The sequence below is a fragment of the Alligator mississippiensis genome, chromosome 5 (assembly GCF_030867095.1).
Source record: "Alligator mississippiensis isolate rAllMis1 chromosome 5, rAllMis1, whole genome shotgun sequence".
Taxonomy (NCBI): Eukaryota; Metazoa; Chordata; order Crocodylia; family Alligatoridae; genus Alligator; species Alligator mississippiensis.
Window position 1 is genome coordinate 185,290,941 of NC_081828.1, and position 27,627 is coordinate 185,318,567.

At 38.9% G+C, this 27,627-nt stretch overlaps 1 protein-coding gene across 8 annotated transcripts in view; it reads left to right on the forward strand.

Moving 5' to 3' along the window:
• Positions 1–27,627, forward strand: part of MLLT10 (MLLT10 histone lysine methyltransferase DOT1L cofactor) — a 250,625-nt gene that overhangs the window by 73,812 nt on the left and 149,186 nt on the right. For 5 of the 8 annotated variants that reach the window (XM_059729065.1, XM_059729064.1, XM_006257790.4 and 2 more), the window contains 3 exons: positions 4,406–4,509; positions 9,432–9,525; positions 11,611–11,706. In XM_059729065.1, coding sequence (XP_059585048.1) covers positions 4,406–4,509; positions 9,432–9,525; positions 11,611–11,706 — 294 coding nt within the window. The remainder of the gene's footprint in view (positions 1–4,405; positions 4,510–9,431; positions 9,526–11,610; positions 11,707–27,627) is intronic. The other 3 variants (XM_019497622.2, XM_019497635.2, XM_059729067.1) reach the window with 1 other exon arrangement.

Sequence of the window (27,627 nt, forward strand, 5' to 3'; positions counted from 1 at the left end):
TGCCCAGATCTGGAACAGAGTTACAGAACTAGGTAAAGGGGGTGGGTGAGTAGGGAGTGTGTGTGGGAACAGGGTGTGGTAGGTGCAGGCTTCAGGTGGGGCCAGGCTGCAGAGGGCAGTAGGAGGTGGGGGGACAGGCTACAGGGGGTGCAGAGGGTTGAGGAAGGCAGATTGCAGGTGGGAGCAGGGGTTGGGGAAAATGGAGTGGTGGGGCAGGCACAGATATGGGCAGGTGCAGGGGCCACATGGCACGGGAATAGGCAGCAGGGAGGCAGGCATGGAGGGGACAAGGGGCAGGAGAGGAGTTTAAGGGACAGGGGCCTGCCCCCTTATCCCTTGGTGCTGCTTTCTGTGCCACAGCAGTGGAGGGGATGAATTTAAGATGATCTTCCACTAATTAGATACTTTACATGAAACAGAATTCCATGTATAGAATCTAATTATTAGGGTTGGTCGTCTTAAATTTGAAGTAAATCCAAAGTTGTCTTGGATTTGTGTAAATACAATAGTTTGTTTATAGAATGTTTCTCAACTGTAAGGACTAGAAAACTTGCTTAATCACTAAATTCTGCAGAAACTGAGACCACAAGAAATTCTTTCTGGCTTATGGCATATAGACTGTACATATAGTTATGGTCTCTGCAATCCTGAACATAAAATGTAGTATTATAAGTTATTTTTTGCGGACAGGGTTTGTTTTACATCCATCTCACCTTTAAGCTTTATTTCTGCATATGTAGAAGATTCAAATTTGGACAATTTTCAAAGAGAAAGACATGCTAGCAGATATGCAAAAGTAACAATGCAAGCTGTTTTAACATTTTACAGTGTAAAGGGTCTCTGATACTTGCAGCCTTGTTAAAACATAGCATCTTTCTTAAATGGAGAGTTTTGTCCTACATAAGCACTTTGTTGCCCATTTAGAAAGCTTACTGAAGGGCTGTATTGGAGAAGAATTGCATTCTTTCTTCCTTGTGAATATTAAGTTACTGACACTTCTGTAGATGTTGGTTGTGGGTTTGTTCAGAGTTGAAGCATCCTAAATCTTCAGTAGCATCAAACAAGGTCCATCTATTACTTGGCCTCGTCTATCAAGTGAAAATACTTTTGTAAAGGGATCCTGGGCTCTTACCAAATTGTGGGAAATATTAGTCCAATCCACAAAAGAGAACAGAGATTTGGAGAAATTTCGTTTCAAAGTTGGTTTTTAGCTCACGTGGTAAAGAGTAATTTTTAGCATCTTCAGCTCTGTTTATGGAGATGGTGAAACAGTGAGTACTGTTACACTTTTTGGCCACATCCAGATGTGCACGGTCATGCAGTATGTAGTGCCACATACATGTTTGTGGTGTCACATGCTGCACATTCAAGTGTTCTTTGCACTGCAAGGGAGCAGCTGGGGGGAGGAGGACACGGATTAACCCCTGGATATCTAGTCGTCAAAAAAAAACGGGGGGGGGCGGGAGGGGGGAGCAGATCGGCACACATGGGGGAAGCATGTGCTGCTCAAAATCAGACCTGAGCCTTCTGAAGCTGTGCTTCCACCTAGGCTCCAATTGGCAGGATCGCTACTGCTGCAGCCCTGGAAGGCCTCCAGGACCCCAGGTAAGGCTGCTGGGGCCAGCACAGTGTTGGCCCCAGCCTCTCCTGCCCCACCCAGAGTAACCTGCTGCACACCAGAGTGCGTGTGGCACAGGCGTTCCTCAGGGACAACTAACGGCAGCACCAGGTGTGCTGCCGCTAGTTGTCCCTGAGGAACCAAACATCCACATTTATGTGAACACGGCCTTTGTGGCTGGTGTAAGGAGAATTGGATTATCTTGAATTTGGTAGCTTATCTACAGTGTTGTTTTGTAAATTTTTACTCGAGTACAACATTTATTTATTTATTTGTGTGCGGGTTAAAAATGTTGGCCACAACCAAGTGCAAATAGTGCTTAGGTATAGGTCTTGCAAGCAATTCAAAGCCCTGGAAGATGGAGTTGCGTCAGTATCGAATGTGATGTGTGCATCATTTCTTACCAGGATATAGTTAAGAAGAAGAATTAGATGTATGGTAAGAGAATATGAGGTGGTAGAGTAATAAAATAACATCCATATCTTGTGCTTTATGTATTCTGTTTAATTTAGTGTTCTATTTTGGAAATGTTCTGTTTAGGGCAAAGAGGAGAAAGGAACTTAACTAGAAGTAACTTCAAGACATGGGTGGCAACTTGGCTTTTTTAAATAGTTGAGCATTGAATCCTTTGATAGTGTATAGGGCATGGAACAGTGGGTATTCTCTGGTACTGTGTGGGCTGTAATCTTGATATACAGGTTGAGTGAGGTAAGGAATTAAGTAAAATTATCCTTAGTTCACTAATATGTGATTTGAGCAGATATTAATTAACATGTGCCAAGTAGTGCTTTTTGACAATCTAGTAAAGGACAAGCAATTTACATTAGAGTAGACTTTAAAACATTGTACAGTAAAAGCTTTGTTATCCAGCACCCATGGGGAATGGGGGGTGCTGGATAACAAAATATGCCAGTTAACTGAGCAGCCCGAACAGGCGTCTTTGCCTGTTCAGGCCACCGCCTCTCCTGTCGTGTCTGGGGCATGCCACCTCTCCCACTGCATTGCTGCCCCTCCCGTGGGCCCCACGGGCCCCGAGGGACAGGGAGGGGGGGGCCCCACGCAAGCTGCTATGCCCTGGGCCATGGGGGCTCAGCAGCGCAGGGTGCTTTGCCCTGGGCCGTGGGGGCTCAGCGAAATTGGAAGTGCCACAGTGGGCCCTTCTGGTTTCACTTTTCCCCTTACAAGCTGGCATGCTGGTTAATAGAGCATGCCAGCTTGTAAGGTGCCGGATAGTGCAGCTTTTACTGTAGTTCGTATGTCTTTCCTAAAATTATGTTGTACCTTAAGTTCTGGTCCAGATGGGGCCATAAAAAGCCATTCTGTCTTTCACCTAATTTAATCAACTTTAATGTTTCTTTATTTGTACTTTATATCCTTTTCCTTGCTCTTTGTTTTACTTTTTTCTTATCCACATTTCTTAAAATGTATTCTTTTCTTTGATTATAAAAGTTTTCCATCTATCCTATGCATTCCCATTTTGTCTCATTGAAGGGGATAGCCCATATGTAAAAGCTATATGAAGTGTCCTTTACCTTTCTCTTGTTCAGGGATGCTACTAAGGGTAGAAGATTTTGAAAAAGAGAAGCCAGAGCTGTTTTTCTTTCCCCTCTGATCTCAAGTTTTAAATGGTAGCTCCATACAAAGTGGTAGTGAAAATTTGAAGTTTATGTTTTAATATAAATAGGCATTCTTTTTGTCCTGCTTACATCAGAGGGTACTTCCATGAAGAAGCTACAGTGACAATTGCTTTGTGTTTAACCATATTATAAAAATGATACAGTATGATCTTTTTAACTCAAGGAACTGACATTCCTCCAAAATTATGTTTTAAAAAAAAAAAAAAGCAGTAATTTTAGCTACAACCTCCAGAGCATCGATAGGAGATGCTGTAGCATAGTCTACGCTGATTCATTTCAGTATATATTTATAAAAATGCAACTAAAATATGGTCAAATAATGAAAAAATAAATTTTGTGCTTTATTTCTTCTCATTTTTCTACTTAACTGATAATTTTAGATGATAGAAATTGCCATAGCTCTCCCTGTAAATAGCATGCACTTATGAAATGTTGTAACAATGTTTTAAGATATCTAACTATTTGTTTTAAATCTTAACATGTTCCCTGGCCTTTGAATCCTAAATGAAACTGTTTTTAAACAAGGTTACAGCCATACTAGCTTTTGACAATATGTTTATTCAGACTGTGCTGTCTTAGAGTAATATTTAAATAGAAACTGTGTTCAGTTGCATTCTGAAACTTTGTTAAAGGCCACTGAACTTTGCTCATGGTTTGAGGCACATTGTTAGATTTTTTTTTCCTTTGGAAAATCCCAGTACTACCAGTAATACTCTTAAAAGCAAATTTAAGTGACTGAGTGACTTAAGTGACTGAGTGATGTAACGGAATAAGCATAGGGTTGGGACCTGGGAAAATTCTGAGGTTTAACAATGGCCTTTGGCTGTTAAGCAAATTTTTGTTGTCTCTCTGCTGCAGTTTTTCCCATTTTTTAAATTAGACTGATACAGAAGTGGTGTGCAGATTTATTAAATTATTTTATGTTTGTATAGTTGTACCAAAAATACATTAGTGTTACAGAAAACTTAAATAGCCTATATTATGACCTGCTTTAAAAAATTGTGATTAGACTATAGGAGTGCTCAAGTAAGCTTGTCTACAAAATTGAAAAAATCAATTCTCTTATAGCACACCACATTAAAATATTTCCTGCTAGTAACACAAAAATAATTTGTGTACTTTGTCACATATGAATACTTTTTTTTAATAGACGTGCTATATTTGTGATGAACAAGGCAGAGAAAGCAAAGCAGCCACTGGTGCTTGCATGACATGTAATAAACATGGATGTCGACAAGCTTTCCATGTAACATGGTAAGTATATATTGCTTGATATACCGGAAATCCTTTAAAAACAAAACAGACTGAAAATGAAAAATACAAACAGTTAACTGGTATTTCTGAGGCATCTATTGTCATGGTATCAAAGAGTAAATCTATACTGCAATCTGTTTTGTGACTACAGCTTGTGTAGGCATATCCAAGTTAGCTTTAAATTACTGCATTTCATCAAACATAAAATATAAGATGACTCCCAAATAATTAGATTCTGTATATGGAAAATGTATTAATTTGTTATAATTTTCCAGGTGTAGAATCTAATTATTGGAGGGTTATCTTGAATTTGTCCCCTTCCCACTGCTACAGCAGGGAAAATAGTGGCTGGTGGGATTAGGTGGTATTGTTGTCCTCTGCTCTCCTCCCCCACACTTCTTCCTCCTGCAGCCTTCCTGCCCCCACATACTGTTAAACCCTGCTCAGGCTCTATTCCTTCCCTGAGCACAACGTGGAAGTGAGGGTGACAGTAAGGGGGGGAAAGGACAGAGGGGAGAGCAGATGCTGCAGAGTAGGGCAGAAGACTGCTGTGGGTCTGATTTTGGCTCCAGCTGAGACTCGGGGTCAGAATTAGAACTGTAGTAATTGCCTGGCCTCATTCCCCCACTCCTCCTTGTTAATGTGAAATGCAAGGGACCAAAAATGCTGACTTTTAAATAAACATAGCCATAGACTTAATTTGTCTAGAATTAATGCATTTAACTTGTTGCAAACTGCTGTAATTTTTAGCACAGGTGCTCTATAAACACACTTTTGAGTAACACTTTCATACCTAGTTATACATAGCACAAACTACATGCTTTTGGCCCAGGGCCAAAAGGTTCATAACATACTGTATAGTTCATTGGGCTGGCCCCCAGCAGATTCAACAGTATTTCAAGCCATGGTGACTCCACACCCCAGCACTGCTGTGTGTATGTGTGTGTGTGTGTGTGTGTGTGTACACTCCAGGTACCATCCCTCTGCCCCCCAGAAGATCCACATACTTATTAGCCCCTTGCTCACTCATGACTGGAACTGGATATTCTTATGTCAAGTCATCAGACCCTCCAAAATGTATATGCAGATGAAGTTCAGGGCTGCCTGGTCTGCTTCTACCCCATAGAGGGGTACTTTAATCACATGCGACAGGCTGAGAGAGGGGGTGACAGAGCCTCTCAGCTGCATAGAAGTATGGTAGTGTTTGCTAGACATTTAAGGTTTGTGAAGAAACAGGAATAATTGGAAATGGGAAAGAAAGGCACTGTTCAGCTTTGAGAATGAAAGGAAAATTTAAATGTATTTGATGTGTAGTGGCTTACCATGACTTGAAAAAGAGTTGGTGCTGAAGGGGACTGAACACAATGGGCATTGTATCTTATTCAGCTGAACTGTACTAACTTATCCTTTTGGTTGGCCTTTACCTGACAGGCAAAACACCATGTATCTGGGTCCAAGAAGGCAGTTTTCTTTAAGCGTTCCTGGGGATAACTCTTCTTCTGGTGTGGTTTAGTACCCGCTGAGGTGTTGGGGCCTAATGCCCATTTTATGGAAGTGGGAGGCTCCTCCCTAGATTGTTCCTGCAGCCATATATCACTAAGGGCAGGCAAAACTTGGGGGCATCTGAACCCCAAGCCTCCAGGCTGGGGCCTGCATGTAGGATGCCTGCCAAAAGATGTTGGAAATATCTGAAGCCCCTGGTGGGGATGGAGGAGGTTTGCTCATTGTAGGGCCACTTATGGTTCTGGACTTACTCATGGATTTGGATTTGATTTGGCTGATTTGGCCTGGAAAATGAAAAAATTCTGTTTAAAAAAAAAAAAAAAAAAAGCCTTTTGGTTCAAATCAAATTAGCATTTTTGGTATCAAGGGGAAGATGTCAGGCCTAGCTCTGGCCTTTATGATGCTGACCTGGCACTGCAGTACCTCCAGGTTGGGTGCTTATTCCCCCCTGGAGGAACAACTGCACACACACCTACACTTTTGTTATCAGCAGTTTTTGCCATCGGGGAAGATGTCAGTACCTCCAGGCCCAGTGCTTGTTCCCTCCCTGGGGGGGCAACTGCCTTTTTTTAAGGGGTGCACACATTCACACACTTTTCACATCAGCATTTTTTGTTACCAGGGAGGGTGTTGAGTCTCTCCCAAGTGCTGACCAGGTATTGTAGTACCTCCGGAGTGCTGGCCTAGTATTGCAGTGCTCATTCCCTCCTGGGGGAGCAATGGCCCATTTTTTAAGGGTCACACAAAAAAACAAAACAAAACAAAAAGTTTCCCATCAGTGTGTTTGCCTAATATGGGCTACATGTTTTATGGGCATGCTCAGCATGGGTTGTATTCAGTCAACTTCATAGTTAGTTTCCATGACTGAGCACATGCTGCTCCTAGCAGCAGTTTAATGATAGCCAACGTATTTAAAGGAGTTGGGGGTTGCTGGTATGCAAATATAAGATGAAGAGATTTTTCCACCACGCTTATTGGGGGGGAAAAACATTGTCTTATAATTGAAATAAATATGGTAACTTGTTTGGGTACTGCTAAAAATTAAGTCATGATAACATGGTATTCGGAGTGGGCTGCAAACTTGTCTTAGAGGCCAGGTGAATCACTGTGTGGTTACCCCATGCTGTTTCATGTGGGTACAGCTATACAGCTAACAGTATCCCAACTGGTACCCAAGATAGCTAGGTTGGGTATGTCTACACAAGCTGCAGGGACTTCAGTAGAGGTGAAGGCCAAGTGGGAATGAAGGCTTAATGGTTTATGTATTATTGCAATAGGTGCCATTTTTCATGGAGGAGTAAATACATAAATATGGCAAATTTGATAGGGCAATACTACATTTCATAAATAAGTTTTATTGTTTTATTGGTCCATGTCAGCCAGCATTTTATAAGATGCTAGAAATATTTCAGCGTATGTCTGAACGAAACAGTCGTTTCTTCTTTTAGTTTAGCTTGTTTGAGCTTTTACCTTGAGCCAGTTCCAGGAACAAAAAGATAACTTGTGTATAACTTGCTAAAATACACAACAAAATTCAATAACATCAACCTAAAATGTTCTGGAACTTGTATTGTAAATATTTGGGGCTTTTTGAATTCAGATAAGCCTGCTGTATTGTAACATATTGTTTAGATATGAATTCCTTGGCATTTTCCTTCTTTTAACAGTGCAGCATTATGTTTCAGCATTTGTCACTTATCTTTTTGTGCCAGTCTACAGTGCAAGTGTGATATTTGTCAGATCTGGGAAATGTCGTTTACTAACTTAACTAAATGGAATTATGGTTTTTTTTTTTCCTCTTTCTTCAGGGCAAATTTGATATTTGAATTGTTCATGGGCAGACATTAAGGCCTTTTATCTTACAATTTACTCTGGTTAGGCCCTGATTTCCATGTGTCTCTATGCATATCTATACATCGTCAGTGACAGGATCAAACATATATGTGCAATTGTACTAAGCCAAAAACGAGCAGAATGTTTCAGTTTTACATTTTTCTGTAAGCACCCCTCTATTACAGCAAAGGATCAATTTTAAGTTTTCTTTGATCATAAAAATAATAGACTTACCCCTAAAAATATTTAAACATGACTACCTTTAACCATGCAAGTAGAACCATTAAACTCTCACAGGGACTACTTGCATGTCTAAAGCTTTTTTCACTTGCATAAGTGTTTAGTTATATTGTCTACCGCTAATTACTCTTCCATTGTCATTCTCTCTCTCTCTCTCTCTCTCTCTTTCTCTCTTTTCCTGTCCAACTTCCAAGTTTCAAATTTTAAGGCTGTCACAAAGAAAAAAGCCCCAGAATGTTCATTTTAATTCTTATTCTTTTTGGTGTGTTGTGACTTGATGTGAAATATTCATGCAACATAGCATGATACCTAGTCAAAGGGTTAGTATTACGTACATTTGAGACTAGAGGGACACCCATAATATTAGTAAAATTGAAGGAACGTGCAGTAATATGCACTAGCTTGACAAAATAGATGTAAAGCTAGTTTTGTGGGTATTGGATTGATAAAAAAGCTCCAAAAGAGAAAAGTGGGATTAGAATCAATCTAAATATTTTAATATGTTAAACTGAGCATAGGAAAACTTGGCTCCAAGCGATATTGTGTGCCCTTACTTGTTAAGGGCATACATTTATTTAGGGGGGAAAAAAGCGTAGGATAAGATCATACTATGTTAATAGAAGATACTGTTTTCTTTTTTCAATTTGAAAATTGTGGGGGTTTGGTTTTATTTACACATTTCCTTGCAGCATTTTAACTGTAAAATTGTATCACTGAGTTTAATGAAAGAGAAGTGGAAAATGAAACTGAATAGTTGATTTTCAAGTTCCAAGTTGATTGTATGAGATAAATCGGTAGTACAAATGCTGAAAAGTAGATTTGATTTTAAAATCGAATAGAATAAGGTATTATTAATGCAAGCAAGGAGTCTTATTCATTTTTAAATTAACCTGACATTGTCCAGCTTAACAAACCAAGCCATATATTGTTGGTTTACATTACTTTTTGGTTTTATTTAAAATAATTTTATTAATGTAATTTTATTGTCAGCTCAGAGGAAGACAGGTCTGATTCTTGAATAGTTTTCTGCAGAGGTCTATTAAAATATTTATTCTTTAGTTTAGAAAGGTTTTAAACAGAAAGTTTCATTTAAGTTGCTTGAGTTCCTCTCTTCCCCAAATGTTTATCACCCAGCAGCTCCCAAAGGCTTAAAGTATATGTATAAGTGTGTGTACCTTTCTTGAGTGTCTAGTGGCTAGTGAGAGAGTTGTAAAAGGTGTCTGCATTACTTTGAGAATAATTTATATCTTTGGAAATGAGATAATTTGGATACAATATCATTTGAAAAAAAACATGTGTCTTGGATGATCTTGATTTTTTTTTTTTAATTTTTTTTCCCCCCCCAGTGCTCAGTTTGCAGGACTGCTTTGTGAAGAAGAGGGCAATGGTGCAGATAATGTCCAGTACTGTGGCTACTGTAAATACCATTTTAGTAAACTGGTAAGGAAATGACACCAACTTTAATTTTCACTCAATGATTGAGTTACTAATAACATTTTAAAATAGTGTTTTATGTAAGTTAAGGTGTACATTATATTAAAAAGTGAATAAAAATTAGACAAAGCATGAAAAATGTTTGTTCTTCGTTAAATTAATGATTGTAAAATACTACCTGAATGGATTACAGTATTATAAATGGCTACTTTGAAATATATTATCTCTGTCAGAGAAAAATAGGGATCCCGTTTAGACAGATGTCTTTTTTTTTTTAAACTTGGTAATAGACTTTAATTATTCAAAATGACCTTCTGATTCTATTAAGTTCCTGTAACGTTTCCTTCTTCTAATTTGATTAGTTGGCCACCAGACATGTGGATTTTCTTTTGGAAGTATCTAAGAAATCTTTCCTTTTGGCACCCATGTAGTGAAAGATGCATCAGTCCCCAGTTTCTTCTCTCTTCCTTCTGTTCTTCTTTTAGCATTGTTCCAGTTGCTCTAACAGCCAGCTGAAGCCCCTGACTGTTTGCTTTTGTCCTACATCAAGGGAATTCTTTCAGGGCTGATCCAAATTTCTCTGAAATCAGTGGAAAACACTGTATTTGCTGTCAATGGATTTTGGATTAGGCTCTTTGAGTCGTTACCCCTTCCAGTCACTGAATTGCTAGTTCTACGTACCTGTTAATGTTCAGTGTATGTGCATGTATGGCATGTATGTGTGTTCAGAAAAATATTAACACGTTAAGATTAAATTCACTGCTAAAGGTCTTGCTGCAAAAAATGTTGAGTCTTCTGTCTTGTGGCAAACTAATACCTGTTGGCTATCCCAAGGTAAAAACAGTGAAATCAAGAAACTTAAGTTTTACCATGAAGTGAATTCATCAGGATCAGCAGGGCATAGGGGCTTACCCAACAAGTTTATTTTGTGGAAAAACTGAAGTGCATTGCCTTAAACGTGTATTAAACTTGGGACGTGAGTAAAAATAAACGAAGCTTTTAAAGTAGTGAGAACGAGCCCTGACTCAATTCATGGTTATAGCAATTGAATTTGGTATTACTGCTTTAATGTAGATGTGATTGGAGACAAATTGATGTTGATATTAAATGAGTAGTTCTTTTATAAAAAACAAAACAACACACATTTACCATATTTTAAATGTTACTATTATCTCTGTAATTTTCCACTTGGAGACTACAACACAAAGACCAATTGTGAAAAAAGGAAAAAGCTAGAGAATATAGGCCACACACAGTTTTCTGATGGGCTGAAAGTGATGCCATAATTGTCACTAATGCCTAGAAAATGTAGTTTTTTCATTTTACCATATTATGTATGATAGTACATGTGGAGTTTTAACATTAAGAGCTATTGATTGTTTCCTGTAGTATATTTATACAGCCATCTGGGTTATAGTGTGATCTTCCAGAAATTTTAGGTGATTTTGCCACAACAAAGTAGGGGAGTTGTCTTGGTCCCTGAGTAGGACTTACAGGTAGTAATATACTTTATAATAGTGTCTGTAACTAGTGAAAACATAGATTTGGCCCTGACATCCGTGTATACTGTTCTTAAAATTATTTTTTAACTTTGGTTTCATAACTGGTAAGAAACTGCAGGCAACTAATTTATCTGGGTGATAAATTACGAAGTCAGCAGGCTGGCTCCTGAGAATGCACTTGAAGCAAGCAAGCGTGCCTTGAGTATGCATCTCCTCCCGTTCTATGTATAAAATTAATGGCAGTGTCAGCACCATGGTTTAACATGATATTTACTTGAGAAGAATCTTTGTTTTGTTTACATTCTCATCTTCTGACAACTTATCTTAGTATAGGTCATTATTGTTAAAGGATGGTGTACAGGCTCTTTGTTTGTGGAAAAAATGTTTGCAAATTATAAATTCATAATGTTAAATTAAAGAGTAGGTTTTATTCTGCTGTGTTTTGGATGGTTCTGTTGACTTTGTCAGTCATTTTTGCTAGTTTTTCATGAGTCAAGCAGTAAGGCATTTTGTCACTTGAAATACTTTATACCTTTCCTTCATTAAAATAGTTCCTTTTCACGTACGTAAATATACTTTCTCTTTTTAGAAAAAGAGCAAACGGGGATCTAATAGGTCATATGATCAAAGTTTAAGTGATTCTTCCTCTCACTCTCAGGATAAACATCATGAGAAGGAGAAAAAAGTAAGTGGATTTGTTGTTGCTAATTATGTGGTGTCTCTAATTAATAGACTACACCTTCTTGTCAATATTTCATTTTCAAAATATGGTCAAAATTTGTTCCTGGAATGTAGAAGGCTAAGGTTGAATAATAAAGAGATAATAGGACCTAACTAGGAAGTCTACCCAGGAATATTTGTGTTCGTTCTCTTTCCCTTTCTTCTTTTATCCTTGATAACTGGATATAGGGTAAAGAACTTACTGGAACAAGTTGCTTGTGTGCAGCTGCCTTAATTCTTTGATGCATATTAAGAGATGTTTTACTGTAATCTTTATCTTTTCAACATCACAAAAGATGGCTAGTTTTGAAATGTATTTTAACCAGTTGCATCTAGTTTGATATTACCTTGTTTTCCTTCATATTTGAGGAATGTGAGATTGAGGTTAGGAAGATAGTGTCAGTTGCTTTCAAGTTCTGGCAGTCAGGTCTACAGTGATGGCAGAATAGTGTCATTAACACTGGAACTTTAACTTTCAGTAAAAAATATGAAGAGCAAAACTGAATTCTAATTTGTGTTCCTCTTTTCTTATGCTTTAGTTTTAGATAATTTAGACAAGATAGTTAATTTCATTTTGGTTATTTAATTTCAAGTGCTTAATTTAATTTCAATTTTTTTATTCTTGCTAACATCTACTGTTGGTTAAGGGCATTTTGGTTTCAAAATGTTCCAGAATAAAATAGTGGATAATTATGCGAACGTAGATGTATACTTAAGAAGCAAAAAACAAACAAACAAAAAACCCAACAACAAAAACCAAAAAACCCCAACAAAACTTTTCTAGGGGGGGACCCTGTATTACTTTCTTTGGATTTTTATTCTTTTAGATGAAAACTTTTTTTTGTGGAATATAGGCAGATTTGGTATATTTCATGTATATTCACAGTGAGTAAATAAGAATGATACCAAGATACATAAACACTGTTTCATTAATTGCTTGTTGGAAGCTATAGTTTTAAAAGCAGTGACAAAAAATATAATCGAGTGATTTAGGTCTTTTCTTTCCCTATAATCTTTTGTGTGTCTTGCTAGCATGTTTTCACTCTTAATTGGTCTTTTCATTCCATTGTTATCTAGGTAGTTTCTTTAGAAAGACAAGAATAAGTGTTTAATTTGTGGCTTCAGTTTAGTTGTATACAACTGTAAACCAAATACCCTTTTACCACACCTGATAACTGCAGTAGCTACTTTGTGTATTTGTTCCTCTAAATTAAATTTAAAGATTAAAAAAAAATGCTAGGACAGAATCAATATTGGCAAATTTGTGGGGAATTTCTTAGGAAACGGAACTGCTAGTTGTTGGCGGTGATCTTTTTTAGATTGTTACAGCGTTGTTATGGATAGCATAGCATTAAGGTAGGAAGCATTGCCCTATGTAGCTTAATTATTCATTGGGTGGAAACTCAAACAGTCCTGGAATAAATACAGATGGCAAAATTATCTGTTAGTAGACACCAACTGGCATGTGTCTTGCTTTTTATTTGCAATTAACAATTATTCCATTACTTGGTTTTCTTCACTACTGTACTGGAATTTACAATGTTTTTCCAAATGCGTGTCGGTCAGTTTTAATTCAGATGAGTTTGAACTTCACACAACTTTAAAGTGTTTTTTGATATTGAAATATAAATCAATTTACTTCTAATTTATAATGAGGTATGAACGTGGGCCTCAATTACAGTTTTTAAAAGCTTAAGCAGTAGGGAGGGAAGAGTGGCACTGCCTAGAGGTACTATGCCTTTTAAAGTCATAATACTTTCGACGTTCTGGAGAGAATGTTGGAGTGGCACCTCTTGCCATACTTGTTTAGCAAGTATTGCCAGTACTGTGTCAGCATAGCTGTTCCACTCTTGCCACACACCTAAAAGCTTTCTTCAGCATGAATGGTAGCTGAACTACACTTTTGTTTCCCTTTGAACTCCTAAGCTCTAGGATCTTGGTTACGCCTGACCCTTCTGTACTGAAAGCAGGACATGAGGTCCTTGCACTTTCCTCCCTTCAAAACAACTTAGCATGGGAAGGAGAATTAAGTCCACAATATGGTTTTAAGTTCATCAACTATTTTGATATTTAAAGTGTTCTCATGGTATGTAATAATTATGTTCATAAAGCAGCATGGCTTACTTTACCACATTTTGCCTGTTAAGACCACAGGTTGAAATAAAAAACTGTAGTTCATTAAAGGAACTAAGGTTGCATTTTCTTTTTAACCTTTCTCTTTTTATCATCAAATAAATAAGTCTCTTCAAATAATATTACTACTTGGATATTTTGCAAAATACTAATCTTTACTGATTGCAATACACTGTATAGTGTAAGGGTTAATTATTTTATTAAAGTTGATTACCTCTTGTATGTGACAGCTCATCTGGTGTACTGTGCAGATGGTAATCCATTACTGCTTGTCTTGTCTTTGTGACTTAGTTCTTGTGGAACCTTGGGAAAATACAAAATGCTGCTATTATGGGACATAGTCTCAAAGGGAAAATGAATGATCATGGATAGTTGAAAAGAGTTGATGATGTAAGAAAAAGCCCTTTGGCTACTTTCTCCTCTTCCTGTTTTCCTCTTTTCCCCTCACCCCCAAACTTTTTTATATTTTTGCCATCACTGCCCCTTGAGAAGAAATACTTGTATTCAAAATCTTTGTATTAAAATTTAACATTGAGAGGCTGATGGCAATAATTCCTCAAAAGGCCTGTTTGATTACAATGTGTTAGGAACTAGAAGTATGGACTACATTATCATTTTGTAGTATAGGTAGAAAAGTTACCCAGTATTGGCTGTACACAGTGAGTAAATGACTGTTTAAGTAGTTGAATACTGTTTGTTTTTAAAAATCTGTGCTTATTCTCTGACAGTTTACTTTTTAAAACAGCACAGAGGTTTCTGTGTTTCTCTTTCACTGGTTTCCATGCATGTCTACCAAACACATTCATAGAATGTACTTAATATACAAATAAAATACTATTTTCATTTCTTTTTCTCTTACTGCTTTTACTGAAAACTCAAATCTGTTTTGGCTTTGGTATTGCCAATAAATGCAGATTCTTTAATTGTAATAAGTCAGTTGCTGATATACTTCAGCTATGTCATTTTTACAATGTAATATAGGGATAAAACATGGTATTTAACACGCACATTCCAAAGTCCAAGATTTTGCCTTCAGATAAGCACATGCAATTAATTCTTGCTGAATTCTCAGAGTTCTTATTTGAGTCTTTTGCCTTATATGGCAGTTTTAAGGTTAGATGGGGATTTAAAATAAACGGACTTAATTTTCTACAAGTAATTTTCTTTGGGTGTCTGTTTCAATTTACTGTATCTGCCCATGATACTGATTGTTATTTCCTGGTTTCTTACAATGAAATCTTATTTTTCTGTATCAAGTGAAATATTTTACAACAGTACTGGGTTGTTTTTTTAATCCTTTTTCCAAAAAAAAAGTCAGCTATTTCTTTTCTCCAAAATAACATTTCTCGGATAATTTGCTGAAGTTGTGATCAAACAGTTTGAAATTGGTGGCATGTTTATTTGGAGGCATATTTCAGGTAGAGTTGATCTAATAATTAAAATATAGTTCCTTCCCAAGGCCCTCAGTCATTTGCTTTTCAAGAAGATATTGGATAAAGGATTTAAGTTTGTAAAGCTTTGTTTATATTACACCCACCACATGTAACGCAAAGCTACTTACTGTTGGAGTGAGTTTGGTATAGTAGCTTTACTCAGAAGTTGTGAAGTCTGGGATATACATTTAGTCTGTGATATGACAACAAAACCTTTGTACTGTATCATTCTACATGTTATTGAAAAATGCTCTACAAATGTGTAAGCTTATTATTTAGATATTTTATATCCTTTTGTTGATAAAGGGTCCCTTGGACTATAAGACCAATTTTACAAGCCTCAGAGGTGGAGAGAAATTACAACTAATGCATTTTAGATGCTTGTAATAGTAGCCTTTTTATAATGCTCTGACTTTTAAGGTTGTGTATCTTCTGACTTACTTTGGCGATAGAAATTGTTATTTCATTGGAAAAGAGGTTCTGTATTCTTCAGGGCTTTAGTAGTATAAAGCACTTATTTATTGCCCTGGTGTGTGCAAGATACTGGATTATGACTGGCACTAGTAAAAGTTGTAATGGAGTTAATTAGGTATCTCCAACTACTGTAAATCAGTTTGGTTTTTGAAAGGAGGAGGTGAGAGGATCCCGTTCCTTAAAACTTAAATGTATATTGTAAATATTATATTAATATTGTTAAGGAAGAGAAAAGGCTATTTGTAAAATGTTTAGAAGTCTAGAAGTTTTAGTCAGTAATGCAGGGACATAAGGAATTACAATCAAATATATGAGATGTGATTAAAATCATATTATAATAAATGGTGTAGAGAAATAAAGTCAGGAACTTATGTTTTATCTTGTAACAAAATTCAAAGGGAATATCAGTGAAAATAAAACTCTGGAAATTAAAAAAATGTTAAAAGGAAATACTTTCACTGTATATACAGTTTTATTCAGGAAGCTGTCTGCCACAAGAAGTCCTTGAGTTGGAATTTATCAAGATTTATAAAAGGTATTGGACATTTACATGAGTGTTCATATTATCATAAATAATAATAAAACACATTTTGTGGCCAGGATGGGCACTTTTACATGTGTTCCTGGGGATTCGGGGGCAGAACTTTATTTGGAGTAGCTTCTAACACATCAGGTCTCATCTTTGTAGGTAATAGTTTGAGCATGGCCTATGACCTGAAGTAGGGAAGTGAAATATCCAGCACCTATACATGAGTGTAGAGGCTACTCTGATGCACTGGTGTTCTAGCACGTCAGAGCAATCTGCTCGATTAATTGAGTCTGCTGGAGTGTGGCAGCATCCTCTTGCATCTCCTGTATTGGCGTTCTTTTGCTTAAAAATGGTGGCGGGGATGTTTTAACTAAAGCTTGTTTGATGGAATACCAACATGTTGGAGTAGCCTCTGCACTCATGTATAGGTGCCAGATATTTCACTTCCCTGCTTCAGGTCATGGGCCATGCTTAAATTATTACCTACAAAGATGAGACCTGATGTGTTAGGAATGAGGGAAGGTTGTCCCACTACTGTTCCTTATGCCTTGAATCATCTGACACTTAGCCACCCAGGATATCAGAGTTAGATGAAACTTGAGTCTCATGTTATATGGCAAAGTCTTATGTTTGTATCTAGTAACTTTGTATTCTGTTCCCTGGTTGGGCTTTCTCACAGAGCTACTGTAGGGAGTTGAGCTGAAGTTGCTGCTAAGAGTCCTGCAGATCGGAGTAGAGCAAATTGAGGATTCTTGTTTCAGTCCTGGTAGTTTTAGAGAAGCCTAGGAGAATATAGAGCATAGGTTCAAAACTCAAACTTTGAGCATCTCTTGGAAGGTACACTTTCCAGTGAAAGCCCACCATGAGCAGGAAACATTTTGCAGATAGAAAGCTGAGCTTCGCGTGCAAACACATGGCAAATTGACAAATGAACGAGCAGTGAGAGCACAATTTGACTTGCTGTTTTCCTTTTCAAATCTGTTTTTGTGGCTTCTGCTTGTGGAATACTAATGAATGAGAGGTTTAATAAAAAACGATGGTGGGTCACTAGGACTGCCTTGATGGGTTGTATGTAGGATGCGTTTATAAAAGCGAATCAGTTAAGAAAAACGTTGACATTTTAGTTAATTTCCTTACATACGTACGTACGTACACGTACCTTTTTTTTATTTTTTTTACTTATTGCAGACAGTTTAGAAAATGGTTTGATACGTTATACCTATTCTCTAAAACGGTGATTCTCACCAGTGTGCCACAGTACCTGTGGGTGCCTTAAGATTCTTTTAAGGGTGTCATAGGGTGCCAGTATTAGTTCTCTTAGTTGTGCTAGCATAATACACAAGATAAGCCTAGAGATTTCATATAGGAATCCATAATACTAAAAACGTTCTGAACTTTTGGGGTCTCTGAGTTCTTTGCAACCAAAAAAAAAAATCCTCTATTTTTTCCATAGTCAAAAACAAGTGAAAATTAAGAGCTAGCATTTTCCAAGGGGTGCTTTGAGCCTAACCACTTGTTCTAAAAGCTTCCCAGGTCTTTGTAGTGCAGTGTGAGAAACCAAGGCTTTAGTGAATGGCAGATGGAGCAAGAGAAATGGAGTTTAAGTTCCTGTGTGTTTTCCCCCCCACCCCTTCTTCACTATTAGGACTTTAGTACAGGTTTTGCTAAAACCAAAAATTAATTTGCTTACATTAAAATAAATGCAAGGAATTTTCAAAAGTAGAGTCTGGAAATATACCCTTCCCAGACAGCCAGTTTCATCATAGAAGATTGATTATACTGAAACTTCTTTATTACTTTTGAACTTTCTTTTATTTAACTTCTTTCACATGTAGCATATTCATTATAAGGAGATAGATGTTTTTCAGAAATCTTGTTTTATCATTAGGGTAATTTAACCCATTTTCTACCTTTTAATTAAAACACTTGAAATCTGGATGTATGCCACACAGAACAAGGAATCCTGTGCCTATTCTAGTTAGTTCACTGTAGAAATGTGTGTATCTTAATTTATCTCAAGATGGAGCATTCTCTTTATAAATGAGAAGGGCCTGCTGGAGGAGGGCACTTTTTTTTTACTTGAGGATTTTCTACAGTGGAGTTCACCCTTTGTGCTTGTCCATCCAAAACCTTGATATTTTTTTTTTACTTTTCTTCCAGTCAGAAGTCATATGGGTTGAAGATTGGAGAGATTTTGTTTTCTTTGGAAATTTTGAAGATCTGTCTATTGCATTTAAAATTGTAATAATAATAATTGTAAGGGCAGTCCAAGTGTTATTATGTCATAAACAAAAATTAAGTGTATTTGTTGAGAAATACTATAATATGGTACAGACAATTGGATAATTATTGTATATTGTGTATATTGTACTGAGCTGTTTTTGAACACAGTATCCAAGTTGGAGATCATAATTGCTTACTGTAGGGCATAAAAGGCCTTAGATATTAAATAAAAATAATTTGTTCTTTGAACCATATGCCTCCTTTTATAATATGTACTTACGGTGTAAAATTTCTGTGTCTGGTATGGAATCTTTCATCTTTGCAGTGCCTACTAAACCTGTAACAGTATGAAGGAGGAAGTGTTTTAAAGAAATAACTGAAATGTAACTTAATTCTAATGGTTGATTTAGATTTACAGATTAAATAGTTATGTTCTCATCTTTTTTAAAGTAATTATTATAAGTTTATTTTTTAGATTTTACTGAAGATAGAGAATATCCACAAACATCGACAGGATTCTTTGAAAATACTTTGGAATGTGGAGTTAATATTTCCCAGAGGACAGCCCTTGTATCAAATGCATCTTGCTATTCCTGTGAAAATCTGCTCAAATTCTGATAAATAGAAAGCCTTTGACAAATTATAAAAGTTTGAATCCTTTGAGTATGTGCAAACTGCACTTTTTCAGTAGAGATTTACTGCATTCTAGGAGCTAAATTCCCTGAAATTTTATCCATGTTGTATATAGGTCTGAGAGTGACTCAAGCTGTAATTGCAGTTTAGTTGGTACAGGCTGTCCTGGGTCCAGATCTGAGCCACTGAACTTTGAGCACTGTGTATTCAGTAATATCTTTATTGGGCCCAATCAACATGGAGAAAGAAGCTTCCTGATTTTGAATGAAGAACCAGACTTGCACAAAGTAATTAGGACAAGGAGGCTGTGTCTACACATGTGCTTAATTGTGGAGTAGACTAATTTGGGAATTGAGGAATTTTATTTTCACAATATCCTTCTGAGATGAGAGGAAATCATCTTTATTTTACAGATGTGGACTATAGGTACAGGGCAATTATTGTAAAATATTTCCAGTAACTTTGGGCGTGCAAACTGAGACAACTAGGACCAGATTTTTCAGAGGACTTAGCATTATGTAATGTTTCATATATTCAAAGCTTTTAAATTTCTTTCAATGTGGGTGTTCAGCACTTGTACAAATCATACCCAAGGGCATAGATCAGGAGTGTCCAACCTTTTGAATGTGGGGCCGGATTATAAAATTTTTATTATCCAGTGGGCTGGTGAGCCATATTCAAAGACCTCGCAGGAAGCGGTATCACATCAGGAAGTGATGTCATGTGACCTTTGACACCAATGACGTTGCAGGAAGTGAAAATGAAATGTGGTTTAAAATCCAAAATAAAAACAATATAAAAGCAACAATGAAATAATACCAAACACTTGACTAAAATAAACACTTTTGCTTCTACTCACTTCTCAATGAATGAAAGAAGCATAATGCAAGTCAACAGATCAAATGTGGAAAAGGTATCAGCCAGAGTGGAAACTAATCAAAGCAACAAAATATGGGCATTTTTGAGAATAATCTTCAAGAAGATTTACTTTTATTGAATTAATAACTTGTTAGTAACACATCTTTAACAAGTAGTAATAAGTTGAACCCCCAATCCCGCACAAAGAGAAACGGAAGCAAACACAATCCAAACACTGGACAGTGTGCGGGCCGGGAGCGATCCGGGGCCCTTTTGTGCGCGCGGGCTGTGGCCAGCAGCTCGGGCACGCGGGGTCGGAGAAAACAGGTGGCAAGCTAGAATTAGTCACGGACGTGTAATGGTAGATTCAAGATTGTTTACTTACACCAAAGATGGTCGTGGTGTAGGCTGGACAGTTTCCAGGCACAGCTCCGCTTAAATCCTCGTTTGAGGACTATGACAAGTTCGGTCTCTCCTACGGAGTTGTCGAAGCTCCGTGGATCCGTCTCTTTTGTGCGCGGGGAGGGATACGTCTAGGAATCAATCAGCGACGGGGAGAGGCCAGAGGCTGATCAGACCTCTGTTGCCTGCTTGAAATGCGCTGGGTCCGATAGGCTCCGCAGCGCTTAGAGATCTTCACACAGTGTGAAGATCCCTCCTCCTGGTGTTCGTGGAGTCCTCCAACTTGGGTGGAAACCACTCAAGCTTTTTATATGGCTAGCAAACCAATTACTAGCTGCCACGTGTGCATATTTTAGAACTAGCCAATAATGTGGCTCGAATTCTAATACAAATGGCGGGAACTCTTTGCAACAAGCATTTCTCAAATGCAAAGAAGAAATGCACACTGCAAAGAAAGCTACGAATTTGGCGGGAAAATAATTTAGCAGTGCCAAAGCACACACAAAACAAAAATCACAACTTTGGGTTGTGACAGACAGTATTTTTACAAAGATTTTTACCTGCTCCAAATTTACGTTGGAGCCCAGATCATTCGTGCTCTATTCTTGAACATATTGTTCGGTCTTAAAGGAGCATACAGCACAGCTGCAGGGGGCTCAGTCACAGCTTTCCCTCCCTGGTGCAGCCCAGCCAGCCCATCCCATCCCCTAGCTTGTAGTGGCTTCCACACATGCTGCTGCACTTTCCCCCTGCCTGTGCCAGCTTGTCCCAAAAGGCGGGAGGCTTCACTGCTGCTTCTGCTGGCCAGTGCCGACCCAGCCGGGCGTTCCCAGCAGCACGTGGGAAGCCAGCTTCAACCACATGCTGCCCTGGATGGGCCCAGCCGGGTCGGCATTGGCCAGGAAAAGCAGTATGTAGCTGAAGCTGGCTTCCCAGCAGCACGTGGGAAGCCAGCTTCAGCTCTATGCCACTTTTCCTGGCTGGGTCCACTCAGGACAGTCTAAGCCCACCCGGAGCAGCAGGGACTTAGTTGCACTTTCCCCCTACCTGCGCTGGTCAGTCCCAAATGGCACACGGCTCCGCCACCGCCTCTGCTGCCTGGTGTGAACCTGGGAGGGTCTGTCCCATCCGGAGCAGCTTGCAGCTGAAGCCGGCTTCCCATGTGCTGCTGGGGATGGGAGGAGCCCGGCTGGGTCTGCACTGGCCAGCAGAAGTGGCAGCGGAGCCGTGTGCCACTCGGGATGGGACAAGCCCGGCAGGGGCTCAGCTGCATTTTTCCCCTGCCTGCACCGGTCAGTCCCGAGCAGCACATGGCTCTGCTGCTGCCTCTGCTGGCTGATGCCGACCTGACTGGCCGCCTCCTGTCCCCAGCAGCACATGGGAATCCGGCTTCAGCTGCATGCTGCTCTGGATGGGACAGACTCTCCCAGGTTGGCACCAGGCAGCAGAGGCGGTGGCGGAGCCGTGTGCCATTCGGGACTGACCAGCGCAGGTAGGGGGAAAGTGCAACTGAGCCCCTGCTGCTCCGGTTGGGCTTATCCTGTCCCAAGTGGCACATGGCTACTCCTCTTCCCACATGCACTGCGTCGGCAATGTCAAGCTGACGGGCATGTGGGAACCTTGTCCCTTCCCCAGCCCTTCAGCAGCCATTAGGAAGCTGCTGAGGGGCTTGGACGGGGACAAGGGATGGGAACAAAAGTAAACAGTGTTTACTTTTGTTTCATGTCACAGCACCGCAGGCCTCAGAAAATGCCTTGGCGGGCTGCATGTTGGACAAGTCTGCCATAGATCCACAAAAGACTTCAGTGCCGTAAGTGGTATTTATGGAAAATTCAGGCACTGAAATTTGAAGTGATCCTCAAAACCCCTTTCTAACCTCTTTGGCATGTAGAATCCTTTAATGCTGAAGATTTCACCTGTAAAATTCCCTAGGCCCCAAAAGTTTACTTCTCTGCACATTTGGAGCTGCTGCCAATTTAGCCTCTCTCAATCCTGGTTGGGATGCATTGACAGTACTCCGCTCTGTATGAGACACTGCAGCCACTTTTGGTCAAACGTGGTTGGAGGAGGTATGTGAGGTAGAGGCATTTCACTTTTCTACAGTAGCTCAGTGGTTAGAGCAGTGAGCCCAAGCTTTTTGACAGTCCTACCTTTGTATGGTTCTGTGATTCTAAATCTCATACATATTGTTTGTCAATGAGAATTGCACCAAGTAGATCCTTGGTGAGGCTGGTACTTAGAATTATTGAACACCTCCAACTCTCCTTGTAATCAGTAGAAGAACAAATCAGAGCATAGTCAAAAAACTCTACAGTGTAAAGGTAGGATTAGTGGTATAGCTTGGTAGCATGAATTGCTTTCATCCCTGTCAGGAGAATTTTGAATGTTATCTGGTGTAAGAAGAGCTAGTGCAAATATATGTTATTTTCCTCAGCTTTGCATAATATTATGCTTTATTTTGTGTCAGCTGAATAACCAAGTTAGTGTAATCTATTGGAGCTGACAGAAGTGCATCTTGATAGATTATATGGCAAAGTAGTCCTCTGAGTCTTGTGTGGGTAGAGAGAAAATGTTGTAGTAGGGCAGAAATTTCTGTTAATATGTAGGAGAAAGGAAAATAAAATTCTGAATTGGGTTAATCTCCATGTACATCAAGCAGTCCTATAGTTTAAACCATATTTTGCTAAATTTACAAAGATTCAGTGTATGCAAACAAGAGAAAGATGAGGAGAAACAAAAATACTAGTTTAGGCTTAAAAATCTTCTCAACTGCTCTCCTTCCTCCTCCTCCCCCCCCCCCCCCCGCCCAATTTGTCTGTTATCACAGGGTAGGTAAAGGTCTTTAAAATTTATTCTAACACATAAAGTTCTGTTAGAAATTTTTTCCTGGACAGCTTAATTTTTAGCTTCCACTTTGCTGATTAAAAAAAATGCCCTACAGAACATGGTAAAATACTAACGGTGATTAATAACAGTGATGGATTTGCTCCATTGACCATGTAACTTGTTCTGTTGAATCTTTGAATGATAGAAACCATCAGATTCTCTTGAGATAAGTCTTATACCGCAATAATCAGTGTTTCACAGAACTTCTTTTTGTGGATGGCTACTATGAAAAGGCAATACTTCAGATTTTTTCCCTGAGATTCCTTTGTTTCTTCTTGGAATAAAACATGTATAAAGCATTTGCTGTTCTTTTGGAGATGCAGGTTTATCAGCGCTGAGACGTAATAGATTTTTCTTTTTTAACTGTGGAATACAGCTTTACCCATATGATTAAGGCCAGATTGTGACTCTCCATAGGAAGATGGGACATAAGCTACTCTTCTCCATTGCCCTATTCCTAGTGTCACTTACACTAGGCTGCTTAAAAGGATTTAGGGTGCTCCCTGTTTTGAGAGAGGGCAGTATCCTTTGTGGCTTCCTCACTGTGGTTATAAAGCTGACAGGGTATAGGAAGTAGTGAAGACCACCCTTTTAAAGAGTAGCCTCACTGTTGTTAACTTTACTGTTGCTAGTAAGGATGATTCGTGGAAGGCATGCTTTTTGCATAATTTTTCTTCTCTGAGTTGGTTGTGCATCTTTATTTACTATTTGACGTTTTTGGGAGAGACTTTCCCTGATTTAGTGTTCATTGTTCTGGCCCTCTGTCTTGGGCCTGAAAGGTAAGGCATATTCAACCTGAGGCCTTCTGTTGTTGTTGCTGTTGGTTTTTTAAAACAAAAAACCACCCATGGGAATAATATGTTTTAGCTCAAGAATAGTGAGCAATGACCATCAACACTATTTTGTTTTCTGGGATGTCAGCTTTTGCCAAAGCACACTGCTTGATTTTCTTAAAACTTGCTTGTGGACAGCATAGGATTTTATAACATGTCGTCTGTTCTTTCCTTACAAAGTTCTGTATAAAATTAATCACATTTCTTTTTGAAGAAATATAAAGTGGTAGCCTTGAAGGCCATGATTGTCATGATGATTAGTTATTGAACCGTTCTTTGTAGATTTAAATATTATAGGAGTGTTAAATATTGTGAAGTACCCATTACTAGCCAGTAATATTCAAGTTTCTGAATTCTACTAGAACAGTTTTTGAATAAAAAATGTTAAAAAGGAAAGTCACTTACTCCAAATTATTTTGTTGTGTGTTAGCTTGTTTCTGGAGGGGTGGTTTTACATGGTATTCTGGTTTTCAGTATTTTTTCAAACTATTGAGAAATTTTAGCCACCGTGATACCCTTTATTTTGAAATTCTTGTAGAGTAGGTATAGTAACAATAAGGTACTAACTAATAAGGCTGTGCCAAGCTTCAGTCGCTGATTCGATTCAGCAGAGATTTGGCCTGATTCGGCGGCCAAATCTCCAAATCTGAATTGAATCAGACCCTTTAATCTCTCCGAATCTAATCGGAACCCTCTTAATCAATTTGGAGAGATTCAATGATTCGGACATAGACACAGCTTTAAATGTTCTTTCTACATACCTCAAGGTACCAGGTGACTCGTGAACACTGAGATGCTGGGGTGTTCAGTGGTGGACCCAGAAGTGGACCAGAAGCACTTCCAGTCCACTTCCAGGTCTGCTGTGGAGCGCATGGGGACCCCCCACCTCCCAGCTCGGCAACTGGTGCCTCCTGGGTCGGGGGGGCACGTGGGGTCCTTGTGGCTGATCGCTGAAAGTGGGCCAGAAGTACTTCTGCATCTGCCACCGAGCACATGGGGGGGCCCTCCTATGCTCCTGTAGCACACTCCATCTGCCTGACCATCACAGTGTTCACAAACCACGCCTGGTACCTTGAGGTATGTAGAAAAAACATTTAAAGCTGTGTCTAGGATCAAATTGCTGATTCTCTGAATCGGCATCAAATTTTCAGATTCGGATTCAGCCAAATCAAATTGGGACAGTGATCCAAATCAACAAATTGAATCACTGTCCCTGATTTGGGCTGAATCTGAACCAAATAGGGCCAGGGTTCAGAAGAGGGCCACTCGTGTGGTCAAAGGCTTACAGGCAAGGCCCTACAAGGAGAGACTGAAGAGACAGATCTCTTCAGGCTTCGCAAGAGAAGGCTGAGAGGTGATCTTGTGTCTGCCCATAAATTCATTAGGGGAGGGCAGCAGGGAATAGGAGATGCTCTATTTACTAGGGCACCCCCTGGAGTTACTAGGAACAATGGCCCCAAATTGACAGAGAGCATATTTAGGTTGGACATTAGAACGAACTTCTTCACAGTAAGGGTTGCCAGAATCTGGAATGGGCTTCCAAGGGAGATGGTGCTCTCCCCTACCTTGGGGATCTTCAAGATGAGACTGGACAAGCACCTAGCTGGGGTCACCTGACCACAGCACTCTTTTCTGCCCAGGGCTGGAGGTCAGACTTGATGACCTACTGAGGTCCCTTTCAACCCTAACATTTATGAACCTATGGCCTGTTTCGCACACGCCTACTAACTAAGGTACAAATAATGTATCATCAAGCATTTTCAATATTGGAGGATTGCAAGCACGGTAGCAAATGATAATCTCTTGAGAATTATAGTCTTGTGAGCTGTCAGAAAAGCACACAGTTAAACAAACAAAAAAAATCAATAAATAACAAAAGCAAGTACTGAATGATGGTACAGTGACCTTACTTACCACCTTTGCTTTTGTAATGTTAAGGTTTCTCACTCTTTGAAATAGCTAACAATATAATAAATGTATGATTAATGGATACAATTTAGACATCTACAGTTTTAGGTTCCTTTCAAAAACTATTTAAGGTAATGAGCTAACTTGCTCAAAAGGAAATTGTACCATGATTTAAAAACCAGTTAAAATGGACAGAAAGCCATGTAGAAACAAGCAAGTAGTCATTATCATATATAAGAGCCATGAAGAGCAGTTGATGGAATTGTTCAAAAATTTTTATGCTTGCTAAAAGAGTGAGGTGGCAATCCTGTTCATTTAGATTCTAAAGCAGTAGAATTTTGAGGAATCAGGACTTGTGGTAGAGTTGATTATCTTCTATTAGGAGAAAAGATCATAAAAGTTCTGGGTAGAAATGAAAGTTCTCATAGGAGAGTTAAAGGTGTGCTAAAATCTCCTGTTTGGAACAGTTCATGGTAGGTTTTTGAAGCACATGGTAGGTTTTTGAAGCACTCTAGTATCCAATAATCACCCCCACCTCTCCTTTCCAGAGTGTTATATTGCTTTTCTCTTTTTTTGCAATTAATTTATGTTGAAGGAACCATTCAAACATCACTTGCACATTGATTGATAGATTCTGAATTGGTTGTAACGTATTAGGAAAAACTCACTCATGAATTTCTCTTGTGCCAAAAGAATTAAAGGTGTCAGTGGGGTGGCTCACAAATACCCTGGTGTAAATATGGACTAAATTCAAGGTTACATTACTGTAACAGTTCATGTTTAGACATGAAGGCTGAGGGGAAGGTCACTTACTGAGTAACATCATAAAAAATTGAACACTTGCCTCATTCACTTCGCATCATCCAATCTTTGTAGTGAATGAAGTATGGAGCCCATGCCAACAGAAATGTGATTATGCACTTACAAACTTTTATAATAAACATGAGACATATTGCATAGGCAGCTTTAGTTTTGACATCATCTCATTCTTGAGTGCTTGACTTTGCTTCTTTGTGAAAGAAGCAAGAAAATTTTGCTTTGCGCGCTTGCTCTTGCTCTCTTCTTGATTTGATTTGTAAAGGGGGCATTGACAGGATTCCTTGGAACTATAATTCCTTTCATAAATATTCTTCATGAGTAAGATTTTGACTCATTCTCACTTTCCAAAATTGTTTAACCTAGATGTTTGTTTATTTACAATTTTAAACACATGAATGTTTACCTACTTCCTCTAGACGAGTGTTTCTCAAACTGTGGGTTGCTCACAACCCTGTCAAATATTCTTGTGACCCACTTTTGGGTTGCAAGTCCCAGAAAAATGTGGGAAAGTGTGGGTTTCACCTTGCAGGCTGACAGCATTCCAGCCTGCAAGGAAGTGGGTGCACACGTGTCTGCGTGTACATGCGCATGCGACTGGCATACAGCTAGGCAGGGTTGTGGGAGCAGCCCCATCAGATGGATGCAGGTAAGTGTATGGGAAGTTGGGGTTGGAGGTCCATGGCTTGGGGACTGTCTGAGGGTGGTTGTGGATGTGGAGGGGATGAGGGGATGTGTGGGAGGGTGGGGGGGGGGTG